Genomic DNA, 15,004 nt, shown 5'->3' on the forward strand with positions numbered 1-15,004 from the left:
TAAGTATGGGAATTTATGTGCTCATCTGCCCAACATGATAGAAGACCAAAGAATTATTTAAACTGGGTAGACTGGATGGACCAGTTGGTCCTTATCATCTCCTATGTTACATCCCAAATGTCTGAATTTACACTTCTAATTTTTTTTAATTCCATCTCATGTTTTCACCCCTTCCAGCTGTCTGTTCTGATACAGGTTTTTGTATAATCTGCAAACAAGCCTATTTTACCTCATATTCCCATACAATGTTGCAAATAAAAATATTGAAATCGGTTCTCCTGCTAAATCTTGGAATACCCCACTAGTGCCTTTGCCTTCTTCAGGCTATTTATTTATTTATTTATACATTTTTATATACCGACATTAGATCAGTGATGTCACATCGGTTTAAAGAAGAACAGACCTGAAATAAGCCGGTGGGGGGTGGGTTCTTATTTCTTACAATGAAACGTAATAAACATAACTAGTCTGTAACCTGGTTAATTTGTAGGCTAGTGATAGATGCATGGAATAACCTCTTCGTGGAGGTGATGGAAACAAAACCAGTACCAAAATTAAGAGAAAAAAACCCCACTGGATAAACACAGAGCATCCTGCACTGGGGTTGCCTGCATGGAGCAACAGCTACAACTCAAAATAGCAGTGGTATGGCTGCATTGTGCTTCCAGAAGGCATGGAGAAGCAGTTACAACCTGGAACAGCAGTGGTACAACAGCATTGGTCTTCAAGAAGGTCAGGATGAAGATTTTTACAACAGTTTCACTAATCTTGGTGGTTGTGCAGACTCTGGCAGGGCTTGGCGTGGGAGACATGGAGGGGGAATGGGTATTGCTTAGAGTGTTGGCCTTATGATAAACAGGGTTGAGGATGACAGGGCCTGGGATGCCTGCTAGCAGAGGTGTGTGTGTGTGTGTGGGGGGGGGGGGGGGGGTCACCAATATGGTGGATTTTGTGCATGCATGAGATAGATATGGCAAGCAGTGGTGGAGGGATAACAGTTGAGGATTTGGGTAGGAGGTTTGGGGAAAGGGGAGTTGGTGTTGGAATTTATGTAAGCATCTAATCAAAGTGGACATCATTTACTATAAAGTAGGGTGAGTGCCCTGTTAGTCCATTTAAATGCACAGACATGAAAATTAGCAGTATCATATATAAGATTACAAGCCGTAAAGCCCGTTAAAACGGGCTACATCCCTCTGTCTCTCACCTCCCCCTCATTCTCTCTCCCCTCACTCTTCACCACCCCCCTCCCCCACCCACTCCTCTCCACCCTCCCTCTCCTCACTCAGTCCCCCCTCTCCCTCACTCCCTCACTCCCTCCCACTCAGTCCCCCCTCTCCCTCCCTCCCACTCAGTCCCTCCCTTCACCCACCTCCATTTCCTCCCGGCGCCGTAAGCGCGACTTCCCGCAACCCTCACCCGGCTCCATTGACTCCTCCCGCTCCTGCCGGCAGATCTCGGGGGGGGTGTCACTCCCGCCGCGCGGCAGTGACCCCCGCGAGATCTGCCGGCAGATCTGGGGAGGAGAAGTAGCGGCACCGCGCGCGCGCGGTGCCGCTACTTCTCCTCCCCGCTCCTGCCGGCAGATCTCGGGGGGGGGGGGGCGCGGGAGTGACACCCCCCCCCCCCCCGAGATCTGCCGGCAGATCTGGGGAGGAGAAGTAGCGGCACCGCGCGCGCGCGGCGCCGCTGCTTCTCCTCCCGCTCCTGCCGGCAGATCTCGGGGGGCGCGGGAGTGACACCCTCCTCCCCCCCCCGAGATCTGCCGGCAGATCTGGGGAGGAGAAGCAGCGGCACCGCGCGCGCGCGGCGCCGCTGCTTCTCCTGCGGCCCCACCGCCATTTTTTTTTTCCTGATCGACGTCCTTGCCCGCACATGCGCAGTAGAGCTGCGCTCTACTGCGCATTTGCGGGCCGTCGGTCACAGGCCATTTATAAGGTAGATACCTTTTTATTAGACTACCAATATATTTCTTGACTAAGTCTGAGGAACTATTACTGCCTTCCTGAAAGCTAGTCAAGAAATGTATTGTTAGGCTAATAAAAAGATATCACTATATATTTATTTGTTAATCTTTACTTCTGATCATTTACAATGTTAATGTTACTTTGGTAGTATTTGGAGGGTAAAATTAAAGAGCAACAATTAATTGCAGTAGGCAGGAAATCTGGACAGCCTGGATGGTTCATATATCTATGATTTTCTAGAAGCTTAAAAAGCTTTCAACTTGGCGTGAACTAAACGATTACCTGCACAGATATCCTATAATATATATTAATATGCCGGGAAGCCATTTGATGCATGCATGGTCTTAGTAGCTAGCTGCCTTTTATGAACATGAGACAGAAGTATGGGAGCTGGTGATATTTTAGAGTCCTATATTTAACTGTCTTGTGAACGGCGTTTTTATTTCATCCTCGGCCGCCTGACCTGCCTTTCGGCCGATCACAGCTTGTACGGTACAGGGCTGCTTTAAGCTAAGATTTATTAGCAGTTCACGCTGACAGCCCGGGGAAGCCGCTGTTCTAACCGTGACGCTGCAGCAGCCTAAAGTTCCACGGGGAACGCCCCACTGTGACGCGAACAATGGGCTAGGGTTTGGAGGAGGAGATGGGGGGGCCGGTCATTGTGACGTCACAGTCATGTCTCCCTACCCTTTGTGTAAGAAAAGAGCCGGCACAGTGCGAAGCTGACGCGTGGAGTTCGCAGATCTTGGGCGAGTCTAGCTTTCGGCATCCATTCCACAGCAAGCCCAAGCCATGGCCAGTAGCACCAGCAGATGCGCAGCCTCCCTTCTTCTCCGACGAGCCCTGCTGGAAGCGACGGAGAGCCGAGCCGGCCATGCAGCGGGGCTGCGGCGGCTCGAGAGCAGTAGCCAGCACGGAGTCCGGTAAGAACAACGTAGGCATGGGGGGATTCCCTAGGGGAGCCTAGCTCTGCTGCTGCTTGGCCGTGGCGGCGATCCCGAGATCTTCTTTGCTGCTTTAGAACGGAAGCCTGGATGTGCGCTAAAGTAGGGGGTTCATTGATGCCTGTAACCAATGCCGGTTGCGGAAGCGCCTGAGCGATCGCGGGCTTCGCTTTCTTTAACCTGCACATTTCGACCGCCCTACTGAAATCCCTTGGAGGAACTCCCGGCGTTGTCCGGATTACTTGCTTTTTGTGTAAGTGTCGATCTCCGAGGGAAGGAAGGCTTAAAAAAAAAGTTGATTGCTCATCACAAGTGATCACGGGACTTATAGTTCTCTTATTAAAGCTAAACTTGTCGGTAAAACGGGAAAAGGGGCAGTTTCCTAGTTGAAATTCCTGGCATTCCTTGCTCCCGCTGACTATCACATGAGTACTGGAGGCCCCAGAGAGGGGTTATCATCGCCTCTTATATAAGAATATAACTTCATAAGAAGTTGCCATACTGGATCAGACCAAGAGTCCATCAAGCCCAGTATCCTGTTTCCAAAAGTGGCCAATCCAGGTCACAGCTACCTGACAGGATCCCAAGGGGTAGATAGATTCCAAATTGCTTATCCCAAGAATAAGCAGTGGGTTTCTGTAACTCGACCTTAATAATGGTTAATGGACTTTTCCTCCAGGAACTTATTCAAACCTTTTTTAAACACAGATACATACAATAATAGCTTTCACCACATCCTCTGGCAGTGAAGTCCAGCCACCCTCTGATCCTCCCTCTGGATACAGTCTCCTGCTGGGCCCCTCCAACCCCTTTAACCATAGCCCAGGCAGATCCCTCTTCCTCTGACCCCATCCTCACTTCCTTTCTGAGGACCTGTATCAAACCTTATCGCTAGTTGATCCCCCTGCTTGCCGGCAGTTTCGGTTTCCCTCCCCTTCTATCTAGACTCTGCACACTACATCCCCTCCTCTTCAACGTCACTTCTAGTAGAACAAAAAGTCTGGGCAGATTTCTATTTTAAACCGTTTCCTGGAATTAGTCACGGTACTTCCTCCCAAGAAGCTGCAGCCCTGCTCAGTCATTCTCTGCAAGCTTCGCCCTATAAACCGAGGGGGAGGAAGGAGATGCTAGAGTACGTACAACAGAGTTACTGGAAGATAAAATAAAACTTGAAGCTTTATTTTGATCGTATTTGGAAGCATCTTCTCTCTCTCTTTTTTTTTTGTGAGTTCAGCTTTAGACTTTAAGAAGGGCAGTGTGAGTTTGCCCTTTACCCATGGGTGCAGAGAAGGGTCACCTGCCACCTCCAGGCCTTGTCTCAACTTTCACCCTTTGGCAAGGCGTCTTGATCAGGCGCAGCAGCCTTGGAACGGTTCCCAACCGATTAGGGCACGCAGTCTTGAGCAAGCTAGAGGCCTTGAGTAATTCTGACCTACCCTGGCTGGAAGCAGGTGCCAGGCATCAAGGCTATTTGGCAGGAGCTGAGACATTTCCCACTTGGAAGTTCACAGAACATATCTCGGCTTCGTGCTTGTGTCTTTCGTAAATTTTAACCGTTCTGCAATGTGTTTTAAGTGCGAGAATGCGTTAAGATCTTGCTTGGCCATTGATTGTGCAAGTCAGCTCTCTGGCTCAGTGGCAACCTCTCTGTGCTGCCATGCAGAGGACCTGCCCGGCTTTTTCTGCTCCCTAGATGAGGAGGGGGGGGGAGATTGTCATGGCAGCACCTAGGGGTGATGCATAGGGGCCTGATGCATGCCCCCCTCCCCAACAAAGACTGTGGCTGCAGGGACTGGGAGGGAATATAAAATAGAAAGGGGGAGGGGAGGGAATCTGGGGGCGATTGTAGCCTGGGTCTGGCTGAGAAGCGGGAGACAACGGCTGGGCCAAAAAAAAGCATAAGGGCTGTGAAGGATGAGTTTGCTTCAGCGTTGATTAAGGTGTAATGTGAGATCACAGCAGAGGGTTTCTAATCAGAGGCTAAAGGTTGCAATATTTATTCTCTTGGTCCTGCAGATATTTAAGTTCCTGTGGAATACTGGCAACCTCCAGTGCTAAACTACCTCAGCTCTCCCCGGCCCTGGCATCCAAACAGCCGGCTCGCTCTTTCCTCAATCTGGCAGCACCTCTGCTCGGGAGCAAAAGAATGGAATACGCAGAAGGCAGGATCCTGGGGTGAGTGCATCCTCTGAAAGTCTGTGGATCCCGCTCCTCTCCTCTTCCTCCCCCCCAATGCCCTTTGACTGAGTGATTGTGTTGAACAGCCCACTGACGCCCCCCCCCCCCCCCTATGAGTTTGTGGTCTGCCATCCGTTTTTAGTGCTCGAGTCTGATCCAGCACAGATACGCCACAAATAAATGAAAATGTCACTGCAAATAAACTGTAGGGAAAAACCCATTCATGGTTTTCTCGGTTTTCTTTTCTTCTTTCAGGTATTCAGTTGAACAGATGTACAATATTGTAGCTAATGTGGAAAATTACAAGTTGTTTGTCCCTTGGTGCAACAGTTCGAAGGTTCTTTCCCACTCCAAAGGGATCACGAAGGCAGAACTGGAAGTCGGATTTCCTCCGCTTGTGGAGCGCTACGTGTCTGAAATTTCTGCAGTACCTCAGCACCAGATCCGGGTAAGGGTCCGAGGGACGTCTCGGCGGGCAGGGCTGCCTGCGGACTTTGCACTCTCCCGATTAGCCCCCCCCCCCTGGCCCCGGTGTGGGGCTGGCCGATGTCCTCCCTGTTAAACCCCGCATCGTGACTGGCGCCCTGTTGGGCAATCTCGGCACGGAGGCCAGACTTTTTTTTATTTTCCCAGGGGAAGCTTCTTAAATTGGCTGCAGAAATCAGAGGAAACACGGTTTGATTTCTGTTTTCTTATGCCAGGCCTGGCAGGGTTTGTAACCGTGTGTCCAGGCAATGCTCTTTGTGGTATTCATTCCTGGATTGGGCCAAGTCTGGAATGTAATAGTTTTGATGGGTTCACCGACTGGCCGTTTTATTAGATTTACTTAATGAGGATTCTGCTCAGTGACCATTTGCCCACTGAAACGGGGATGCACAATGCACGTGCCATAAACATTGACTGAACTGACATTGCAGATTTAGAATGGAGATTGATGATCTTTCTTTCATCCCACAGGCCATCTGCAGTGATGGGAAGCTCTTCAGCCATCTGGAGACCATCTGGAGGTTTAGTCCCGGAGTTGCTGGGCAGCCGGACACTTGCACTGTAGAATTCTATGTAAGTATGACAAGTTACTCCAGCTGCTCCGTCCTGAAGGGGCAGGTACCAGTCTGAGGGTTGCAGGAGGGTTATATTTTGCGTCTAGCTGGATATAATTGGCACTGCCTCTATGAGCCACTCTGGTTGCCCAGCTCTACAGCTATTTTGGGATTTTATGGGCTTTCTTGGTCTAGTAATAACCGCACACAGGTCATTTCCTTGAACTGCAGAAGTTCAATATGGTGTGTCACTGTCTAGGACAGGGATAAAAGACAGCAGAATGGCGTTTCCAGAGTTTCTTCTGATAAGCCCAAAATTATACCCTCCATGCTGCTGTTTAGGTTAGCATGGGACTTTATTTTTCGCCATATTTATTTAGTCTACAGTAAAATGGGGGAAAATACACTGGCTATCTTTCAGTGGCTTGGTAATAAATATTCAAGAGTAGCTCTTCTCTAGAAAACAAATGGACTGTGTAGAACTGAAGAATTTCTTGTGAGCCTGATAACGATCCTTTTTTTTTTTTTTCTTTTTCCCTGCCGCTCCCAGGTTTCCTTCGAGTTCAAGTCCCTGTTGCATTCCCAACTGGCCACGGTCTTCTTTGACGAGGTGGTGAAGCAGATGGTGACCGCGTTCGAGAAGCGGGCAACCAAAATGTACGGGCCGCAGCAGGTGGCCCTGAGGCCCGAGAGGCGGCGAGCAGCAAGAGCTGTGTGAAACGCGCCCACGAGACCGGGACTACTCGAGCACAGGGACAGTTTTTTACGAGAGATGGAACCTCCATCTTGGGTCTGCCGAAGACCTTTTGACTCGTCTTCCTGGCGACCATTTGCTCAGATTTTTCGCTGGGCTCTGTTTCCAATCTTTGTGAATGTTAGCGTTTTTTTGTCTATTTATTTAAGCTGCACACCTCCCAGGGGGAAACAACGTTTTAAATTATTATTTTATGTCATCTATTTAACTTGGCTGTGATTGTGCGAGGACCAAGAATGTCTGCATCTGTGGGAGGTAGGGGGTGGGCTTCCTCCTCCCCCCCATCTCTGAATTGCTCACTCTGTTGTAAAAGTTGATTTTTTTTTTTTTCTGGAACATATATTTTTTTTAATTGTTCTATTTTTTAAACGGCTACTGAATAAAACTTGATGTCAGTTGGGTTTTACACATGTCGCTTTATTTCAAAAAAACAAAAAAAACCCCACACCTAGCAACCTTCAAAAAAAGTACTAGAAGGAAGTATTTTCCGTAGAGTGAAAATTTCAAGGACAAGGGGGTCCTCCTGTGAAGCTGAAGCTCCAAGGCAGGTGAGAAAACTCTTTCACTGGGAGCCTGGTGGCCACCTGCTACAGACTTGCGGCAGAATTCAAGCTCGGCTGGGACAGACTCGTAGTGGGGGAGGGGAGCAGGCCACACAGTCAGACCTCCTGCAGCACACATGGGCAGACCAGGCCGCTTCATCTGCTGCTGCCTGCAGGCATTGGCGTGGCAGGAACATGTGAGATCTGAGAGGAGTTTGCCTCTCCTCAGCAGTTCGTGCTGCATGGGTGGCCTGATGGGGGGGGGGGGGGGGGTTCTGAGCAGGGTCAGCCTAACTGCCCTCTGCTTTACAGAACGTCATGGTGGGCAGGCAGGGTGAAATCCACAGGAGAACTCTTAGCAGTTTTGAACTGCTGACTTAATTCTTTAATAAATCAGAAGTGATGCTTCACTAGGGCCCTGTACCCAGGTGCCTCAAGACTAAAATAGCAGCTGGGGCCAGGAATAGGTCGGCCAACCCTACCTGCTGTGGCTGGTGCCTTTTTGTACTCTGTCCCTCCGTCAGCAGCTGCCCTGCACACGTTTGCTTAGGATGAGTGCCAGTGCAAGCAGAGGCTTGGCTGGCAGGGACATTGTAGGCCTCTTTCTATATTGACACTTCCCCCATCCCAGACCACCTTTCACCTCTCTGCTGACGGCGCTCGCTCACATGGAAACTTTTCACTAGTAATTTAGCTTTTCTGTCGAAGGGACGACGTTGTTACCGAATTGCAGGGCTCAGGGAGATAAGGGCCGGAGGAGCAGAAAGATTGCCAGGAGCTCTGCCAGGTCGTGGGTGAATGTGCTCATCGCTAGATCCTAACTAGCTGCCAGGGGAAGGTGGTAACTTGTTTGTTCAAATTCCACCCTATCCCACCCCCACACCAACGCCAGAATTGCTCCTGCCTTTCGGTGTCTGCCCAGTCCATTTTCTGGCACCACTCCTCTTCGGCACTATTTGACATACGCAGAGCTGTACAAATACACACAAGAGACAGTTCATACTCTTTAGAGCATACAATCTAATCAAGACAAACATACAGAACAAAAGAGACTTTGGAATTTGATTTAAGATAAAGTATATACCAGTTTCAGCTAAATATAACCTCACTAGAACAAAAGACAGCTGTGTGCAAGTGCCATTTCACATCTGCATGATAATACGGGAGGCCATTCAGCAGCAATGGGATCACAGCTGGCTGCTTCCTCTGTCCATTATGCCCTAGAGACTTTGGGGATCGCAGCTCACTTAGGACAGGCCCTGACATTCGTGGCAGGATGATGCATTGCTTTGCTTGTGCCTCCCGCAGCCTACAGTTATTTGGTTTCCCGTGGACTCTTCTAGGTACCAGCCAGGCCCCCATGCTTGCTCAGCTGGTGGCACCTTCTTCTATCTAAAAGGAGAGAGATTAGCAGAGACTGGAGCCCTTTTACACTATTATACAAGAATTCCTAAAGCAGAGAAACCACCACCATTTTGTGCAAGACCAAAATAAAGTGATTCTCTTGACATCTGGTGAATAGATTTGTATCTTTTTTATCTAAGTTTTAACCCCTTTTCTTAAAGTATCCCTGGGTCCCTGCTCCCTCTCCTCCTGTCAATACTAATCCATTCCTACTGCCATACCTGGGAACTTGTGAGCTGTGCTCACCCTGAGATTGCTGATGAATTGGGGGAGGGGGGGGGGAAGGAACGAAGTCATATGGATCAGCTTTCTCTCTTCCACCACCCCCACCCCACCTAACTAATCCACATTCTCTTTTTCTCCCACCCATCACCTGCCCCCCCCTCCCGAGATGGCCCAGCATACCACTCCCTCCCTCTCTCCCTGACCCCAGCACTCTCTTTGCTCCCTTCCCCTCTAAGTCTCTGCTCCATGACTTATGCATCCTCACTCTCCCCTTTGCTGAGTGAGTCCCATCCTGGAATGGCAGCTGCAGACTGAGGTTTGTGTGCTACAGCCCCTCTCCAGTTTCTCCTCACGCTGCAGTGCTTGCAGTGTCTGCTCCAGGCTGGCCCCACTTCTCCTGCTCTCTGCAGGTTTACTGAGGAAGGGGAGTGGCTGAGCTGTATACAGAGAGATCTTGCAATTGATGCAAATTTCCTGAGTCTCAGGGTGAGATCCTGAGAGCTCCTGGGAACTCCTCTTCTTTAGTAAACCTGCAGAGAAACATTTGTCCATTAGAGTGTGAAGGTGGGGCATAGCTAAAGCCAGCCTAGGGAAGGATCTTGGCACAAAGCCAGGATAAAGCAATCTTGGGAAGATTGCTCACCACGGGATGGATGTTTTACAGTTTTAAAATGATCCTCCTCAGCAGCCCAAGGCATATTAAATGTCTCTCTGAATCACAGGGCTCATTGTACACTAAAATGTCTCGCTGAATCACAGAGGCTGTAGACAAGACCCATCAGACGGGACCGTCTTGTTGCCACTGGCTTGTTCCCAGGAGCCGTACAAAGGAGGTGTTAGGGGAAATTGGGTGCCCGTAGTGCCTCCTCGGCAGCGGGCGTCCGGGAGAGGTGGCTGTCAGCGGGTTAGGAAAACGGAGGCTCAATTTTACGAGCATCTGTTTCCTAACTTGTACATAGCCACGAGTTAGGAAAAGGGATGTTCGTTAATTGAGCTTTTCCTAACCTGACCACGGCACACTATTTTTTTTTTAATTCTCCTGTTTCAGTTCCTCCGACTTAATATCGCAATGATATTAAGTAAGGGACTGACAAAAGGAACAGAAAAGCTGTATTTTCTGTTATTTTATTTTGCCTCCTCAAGAATTAACGCCTGCTCTGGGCAGGTTAAAATGTGCGTATCGGGCGCACATTTGTTTTTTTAATTGCAGGAGAATAGCTAATAGCCTCATTAACATGCATTGGCATGTGATGAGCGCTGTTACCTTCACAGGGCAGTTGTACCCACGTTTTGGATGCGCTAATCCTCTTATAGCATAAGGGGTCATGGACGCGCTTCCAACCTCGGGTTAAACAGAGCGCTCAGCTGAGCACAGTCTATTGCATCAGCCTGCAAGACTGCTAGCAGCAAGATTCAGACTGACTGAAATGTCTGATGCTCTGATATGATTTGAAACCCAAGGTTCAACAGCATCAAGAACTTCTCGCAATACTCAAGGGGTAGTCACAACATGGATTGATACAGCGGCCATATGATATGCTCTGTTTTATTCTCCATTCCTTTCCTAATTCTTAACATTCTGTTTGCTTTTTTGACTGCCACTGAGCATTGGGCTGAGGTTTTCAAAGCATTGTCCACCCTGATTCCAGGATCCTTTTCCTGGGTAATGATGCCTCATATGTCACTGAGCACTGTGTACCCTTAGTTTGGATTAATTTTCCCTATGTGCATCGCTTTGTACTTGTCCACGATAAATTTCATTTGCCATTTAGATGCCCAGTCTTGCAAAGTCCTCATGCAATTCCTCACAATCAGCTCGTGGTTCAACAACTTGGAATAATTTTGTGTCATCTGCAAATTATTTTTTTTTTAAATATTTTATTTAACAGACAAAACACACAGCCAATATCTCACAGGATAACCATAGATCCCAGCCGGCCTGATAAGAAGAAATGATACAGGATCAGCCAACATACAGACCACACAAACCAGGGACAAACCATTTCATCAACTACACAAAGTAAGTGAACTTTAAATCATGCAATATCAAACTGGGTTATGTATATACTCCCAGAATTTCCCCCAGATTTTTTCATAGTTATCTCTTTTCTCGTGTAGTGGATATGTAATTTTATCTATCAATGCTATGTCCAGCAATAGCATATTCCATTGTGAAATGTGCAGATTTGATCACCTCTCATCACTCCCTTTTCTAGATCAGTGGTTCTCAACCTTTTTCCCATCTTGACACATCTGTCGGACATCTGTCGGACAACGCTCACATGTGTGACACACTGCTCATTACAATCTATGGTGTAAATAAAAAAAAAAAAAGGCCTCATATTACTTTTATTGTTAAGAATGACACAAGGGAAAGATAGTACTCTCTCTGAACATGAATTATACAAATAGTAAACCTCCCAAACCAGAATAGCACCAACTTCCTGCACTCAAACAGTAACCACCTTACCCAAAAAAAAAGGCAACATTGAAAATATTACACCAGGCCTTAAAACATCAATACCAAGTCAGGCTGCTATAGAGCCCTACATACAAACTTCACCCCAGCAGAATCCCTCACCTCATTCACATGTGCAGACCCTCACCTAACAAAGAATAAAGAGACTATAAAACATAGATAGAAACATGCAGACAAAAACTGAACTGTAACTGCAACAAGACTCTGTCTGCAGTGCAACAAAGGAAAAAGAGAAATCACCAGTCCTCATAAAAAAAAGCAAGAAATATAAAATCAAAACCATACTAATAAAAAGAACCATTCCTTTCTAATACTACTGACAGGGTCCTGAATATGGATAGGGACAGGACAAATGGATCACAACCATGGGATCAAGTAGAGCTTACAAGAGTATTGGAAAGGATCAGAGTGAAGCACTAACACATATAAAAAGAGAAAAAGCTGGGTCCAAGATGAGCAAGCGACATGTGAAACCACCACACCTTGCCTCACCAGGAAGAGAAGCCGAAATATCAAGGCAAACTGGTTGCTGCTTGAGGAATACAAATTCCAACATCTCCTGCAGCCAAAACATAGGAACTATAGGATGGATATGGACAGCCTTGGAGTGATGCTGCCTGCGGTGATACCTCCTTCGGTCTGAACTGGGGGAGATGGGAAGACTCATAGGGCCAGATGTGTCAAAGTTTTGACTGCCTTGTAAAGTTACTTTCTTCTGCCCCCGGTGAGTTTCCAAACACGGAAAATACTGGGGACATTTTAATTGAGAAATGTGGAGTACATTTTACTATGTAAAATGGATGATTGCACATGGCTCTGACTTGTAGTCAAGATGGCAAAATACCCCTGTGGGGGATAGAAGATGTGGGGAAAACTTAAAATAAGATTTATTACATTGTTGTTCTTTTACCTCATTGTTAATTTTTTCTATCGCTTTCTTTACATTCCAAGTTGCATTATGTCCCTGTTTTATTGTAACTGCTATTTCTTCTTCTATCACTTGTTAATGTTCTAAGTATTTCTCCTTTTGTCACACCCTGTTAATTGTAAACCGGCATGATGCGAATCCCATCGCGAATGCCGGTATATAAGAAATTCAAATAAATAAATAAAATAAAGAATCATGCAGCATAACATCCAATTCCATTGGTGGAACACTTTAACTGTCAGAAAATCTACAAGTTCCTGTCTCTGCCTGGGGACATGAGATGTAACGTTTTGTTATTATGGATTATATGGGCCCTTTCAGCTTCACCATGACTTTAAATCTTTAGATCAGAAGGAAACCGAGCCTACACACTTGGAGGCCACACTCTTAAGCTGCTTTGGGTCCTCCTCTGGGCCTTCTGCATTAGAATAAACTCAGGTGAAAGATTTTGCTTAACTTCATCTTGGAAGTTTTATTTTTATTTTTAATATAAAAATGTTTGGGAGAAAAATCCCGAACGAAGAGAGTGGAAAACAGTGGCTTCTGAAATTATTTTTTTTTTCCTTCTTCGGTTTCCAGAGTTTCCAAATCTGAGGATTCTTTCCAAATACAGATGCTCTGAATTTGTAACTTCCAGAGATAAAACCGTGCTATAAAAGAACCCTTGGAAAAAAAAAAAACCACAGAAAGGAAAGGAAACCGAGGAGGGGGAGGGTTTCGCTGACCCAAAATAATATTAGTCGCAGAAACTCAGTAGGGTTGTAGGGTGCAGATGATATCTGATTGACCTTTGTAGTCCCTAAAACTTGCATCTTTATACATTTGTTAATCTCATAGATATGTCATCTCTGGCCAACCATGCTGTTGATTTTCTCTATATTTGTTTTATTTTAAAAGAATTAAAAAAAACCCAATAAATGTACTATACTATGGTTACAGGTAAGAACAGCGGCCGTTTGATTATGAGATCTCAAGGAGAAGGGAGCCCTGACAAACCCTGGTATGACGCAGTACAACAGAACGCATTTCCTCTGTCCTGCAAGTGCATGAATCAGCAGTAAGGCAGCCCTTTCTGACTAAGGACGTAGCCTGAAGGAGCAGCTTCCTCTTGCGCTGGTGATGGCCCAGTGATGGCATGGTCACTCCTACAGGGGAATGAGGCAAGGTTGTGATGGGGATATGGTACAGGGCAGACTTCCCAGCTTTACTGCTGAGCATGAAATGGACCTGGGGGATGCTCTCCCTGCTCACAGCAGGACTAAAGAGTAAAGACAGCGCAGTGAGACAGGAGTTGAGGCCTGATAGAAACACTGGAAAATATTTCTTTAGCAAATGTGGTGAATGCATGAAAGGTCCTTGCAGGGGAGACGGTGGGAACACAAACAGACTTCAGGAAAGCCTGGGGTATGCACAGAGAATCCTTAGTAGTGAAGAAGTGAAAGGAAAGCCAGAGAGAAAGTGGAGTCTATGGCACTGCAAAAGGAAGCCCCTACACTTCTTGTCTGACCTAGTGGTGGTTAGAGCAATGGGCAGTGAAACCAGGGTTCAAATCTCACTTCCCCCACTGCCACTCCTTGTGAATCTGGGCCTCCTGTTGCTTCAGGTGTCTACTTTAGATTGATATCTTTTGCATCCTCGGCACAGGGATGTGGCCACCTGGTTTGCTTTAGGAATACTTAGGGAATGAATACTCTGACCAGGTCGTGCTGTGGGTGGTAGGGCCAGCGGTGGTGTGCCAGGATGGGGGTTCCTGGGGAGCTGGTGAGAGTCTCTCGATAAGAAAATGGTAACCCATCCCGGGTCAGGTCTCTTCAGAAACCGGGGACAGATCTCTGGTACCTCCAAATTTAGCAAATGAATGCTCCATTGTTCCCATTGCTTCTCCAGGAGGCAATTTCTTCACCTCTTCTGTCTGCATGGCAGAATGAATTCTCAGGCGCAGTCCTGCCTGCTGGAACTGAAATGTAACTCGCTTTCAGTACAGGTTTGGAAAGGCGAGGGCTTAAATCCCAAAATTCAAAAGCAAGGTTCCTATTGGTTAAACAACAAAGATAAGGAAAGAGGTTTGCTGACGGCTGGCAGGGACACTGAATGGGGTATCCCCAGACCTTGCTCTAAAACATAAGAAGCTGGAAGACGTGTAACCAAGGGAGGCACGTTTCCTGCTTTTTTTTGTGAGTTTTACCTCCAGCTCCCACCTGCTCCTGCCAATTCACCTGTGTCCCTGCTCTCCCAGTGCATCTAACAGGGCACCTCCAGCACAGCGGGAGTGATTCCTACCAAATTCCAGCTAAGTCCCTGCGCAGAGAGAGCCTCTGGAACATGCATAAGGATGGGCAGACAGACAGGGGGACATGAGCAGGTACTCTGCACTGAGGAAACACCCACAAATGAACAAAAGGATGACATCAAAGGCCCATAATAAATCTTCCCATGCTAAGGCAGTGGTATGTCCATAAGAGGTGCTACCACTTTAAATGATTAAAACGGAGGGGCTGCATTCTGTGCCGTGTCCCCTGAGCCCTGAAGTGTGGAGGAGTCAC

The 15,004-nt window shown here is 47.3% G+C and overlaps 1 protein-coding gene across 1 annotated transcript; it reads left to right on the plus strand.

Annotated features, from left to right (window-relative positions):
* Nucleotides 1-2,596: 2,596 nt before the first annotated feature.
* Nucleotides 2,597-7,289, plus strand: LOC115074334 (coenzyme Q-binding protein COQ10 homolog B, mitochondrial-like). The gene is made up of 5 exons (XM_029573679.1): nt 2,597-2,890; nt 4,928-5,086; nt 5,345-5,537; nt 6,047-6,148; nt 6,680-7,289. The coding sequence occupies exons 1-5, from the start codon at nt 2,760-2,762 to the stop codon at nt 6,845-6,847; spliced, it is 753 nt and encodes a 250-aa protein (XP_029429539.1). The 5' UTR covers nt 2,597-2,759; the 3' UTR covers nt 6,848-7,289.
* Nucleotides 7,290-15,004: the final 7,715 nt, after the last annotated feature.

This window comes from Rhinatrema bivittatum, chromosome 12, assembly GCF_901001135.1.
Source record: "Rhinatrema bivittatum chromosome 12, aRhiBiv1.1, whole genome shotgun sequence".
Taxonomy (NCBI): domain Eukaryota; kingdom Metazoa; phylum Chordata; class Amphibia; order Gymnophiona; family Rhinatrematidae; genus Rhinatrema; species Rhinatrema bivittatum.

Bases quoted from the DNA above. Each gene is read 5' to 3' on its own strand.
- LOC115074334 (XM_029573679.1), top strand. From the start codon at position 2,760: ATGGCCAGTAGCACCAGCAGATGCGCAGCCTCCCTTCTTCTCCGACGA. The intron at 5,538-6,046 runs GTAAGGGTCCGA...TTCATCCCACAG, and splicing joins TACCTCAGCACCAGATCCGG to GCCATCTGCAGTGATGGGAA. The intron at 6,149-6,679 runs GTAAGTATGACA...TGCCGCTCCCAG, and splicing joins CTTGCACTGTAGAATTCTAT to GTTTCCTTCGAGTTCAAGTC.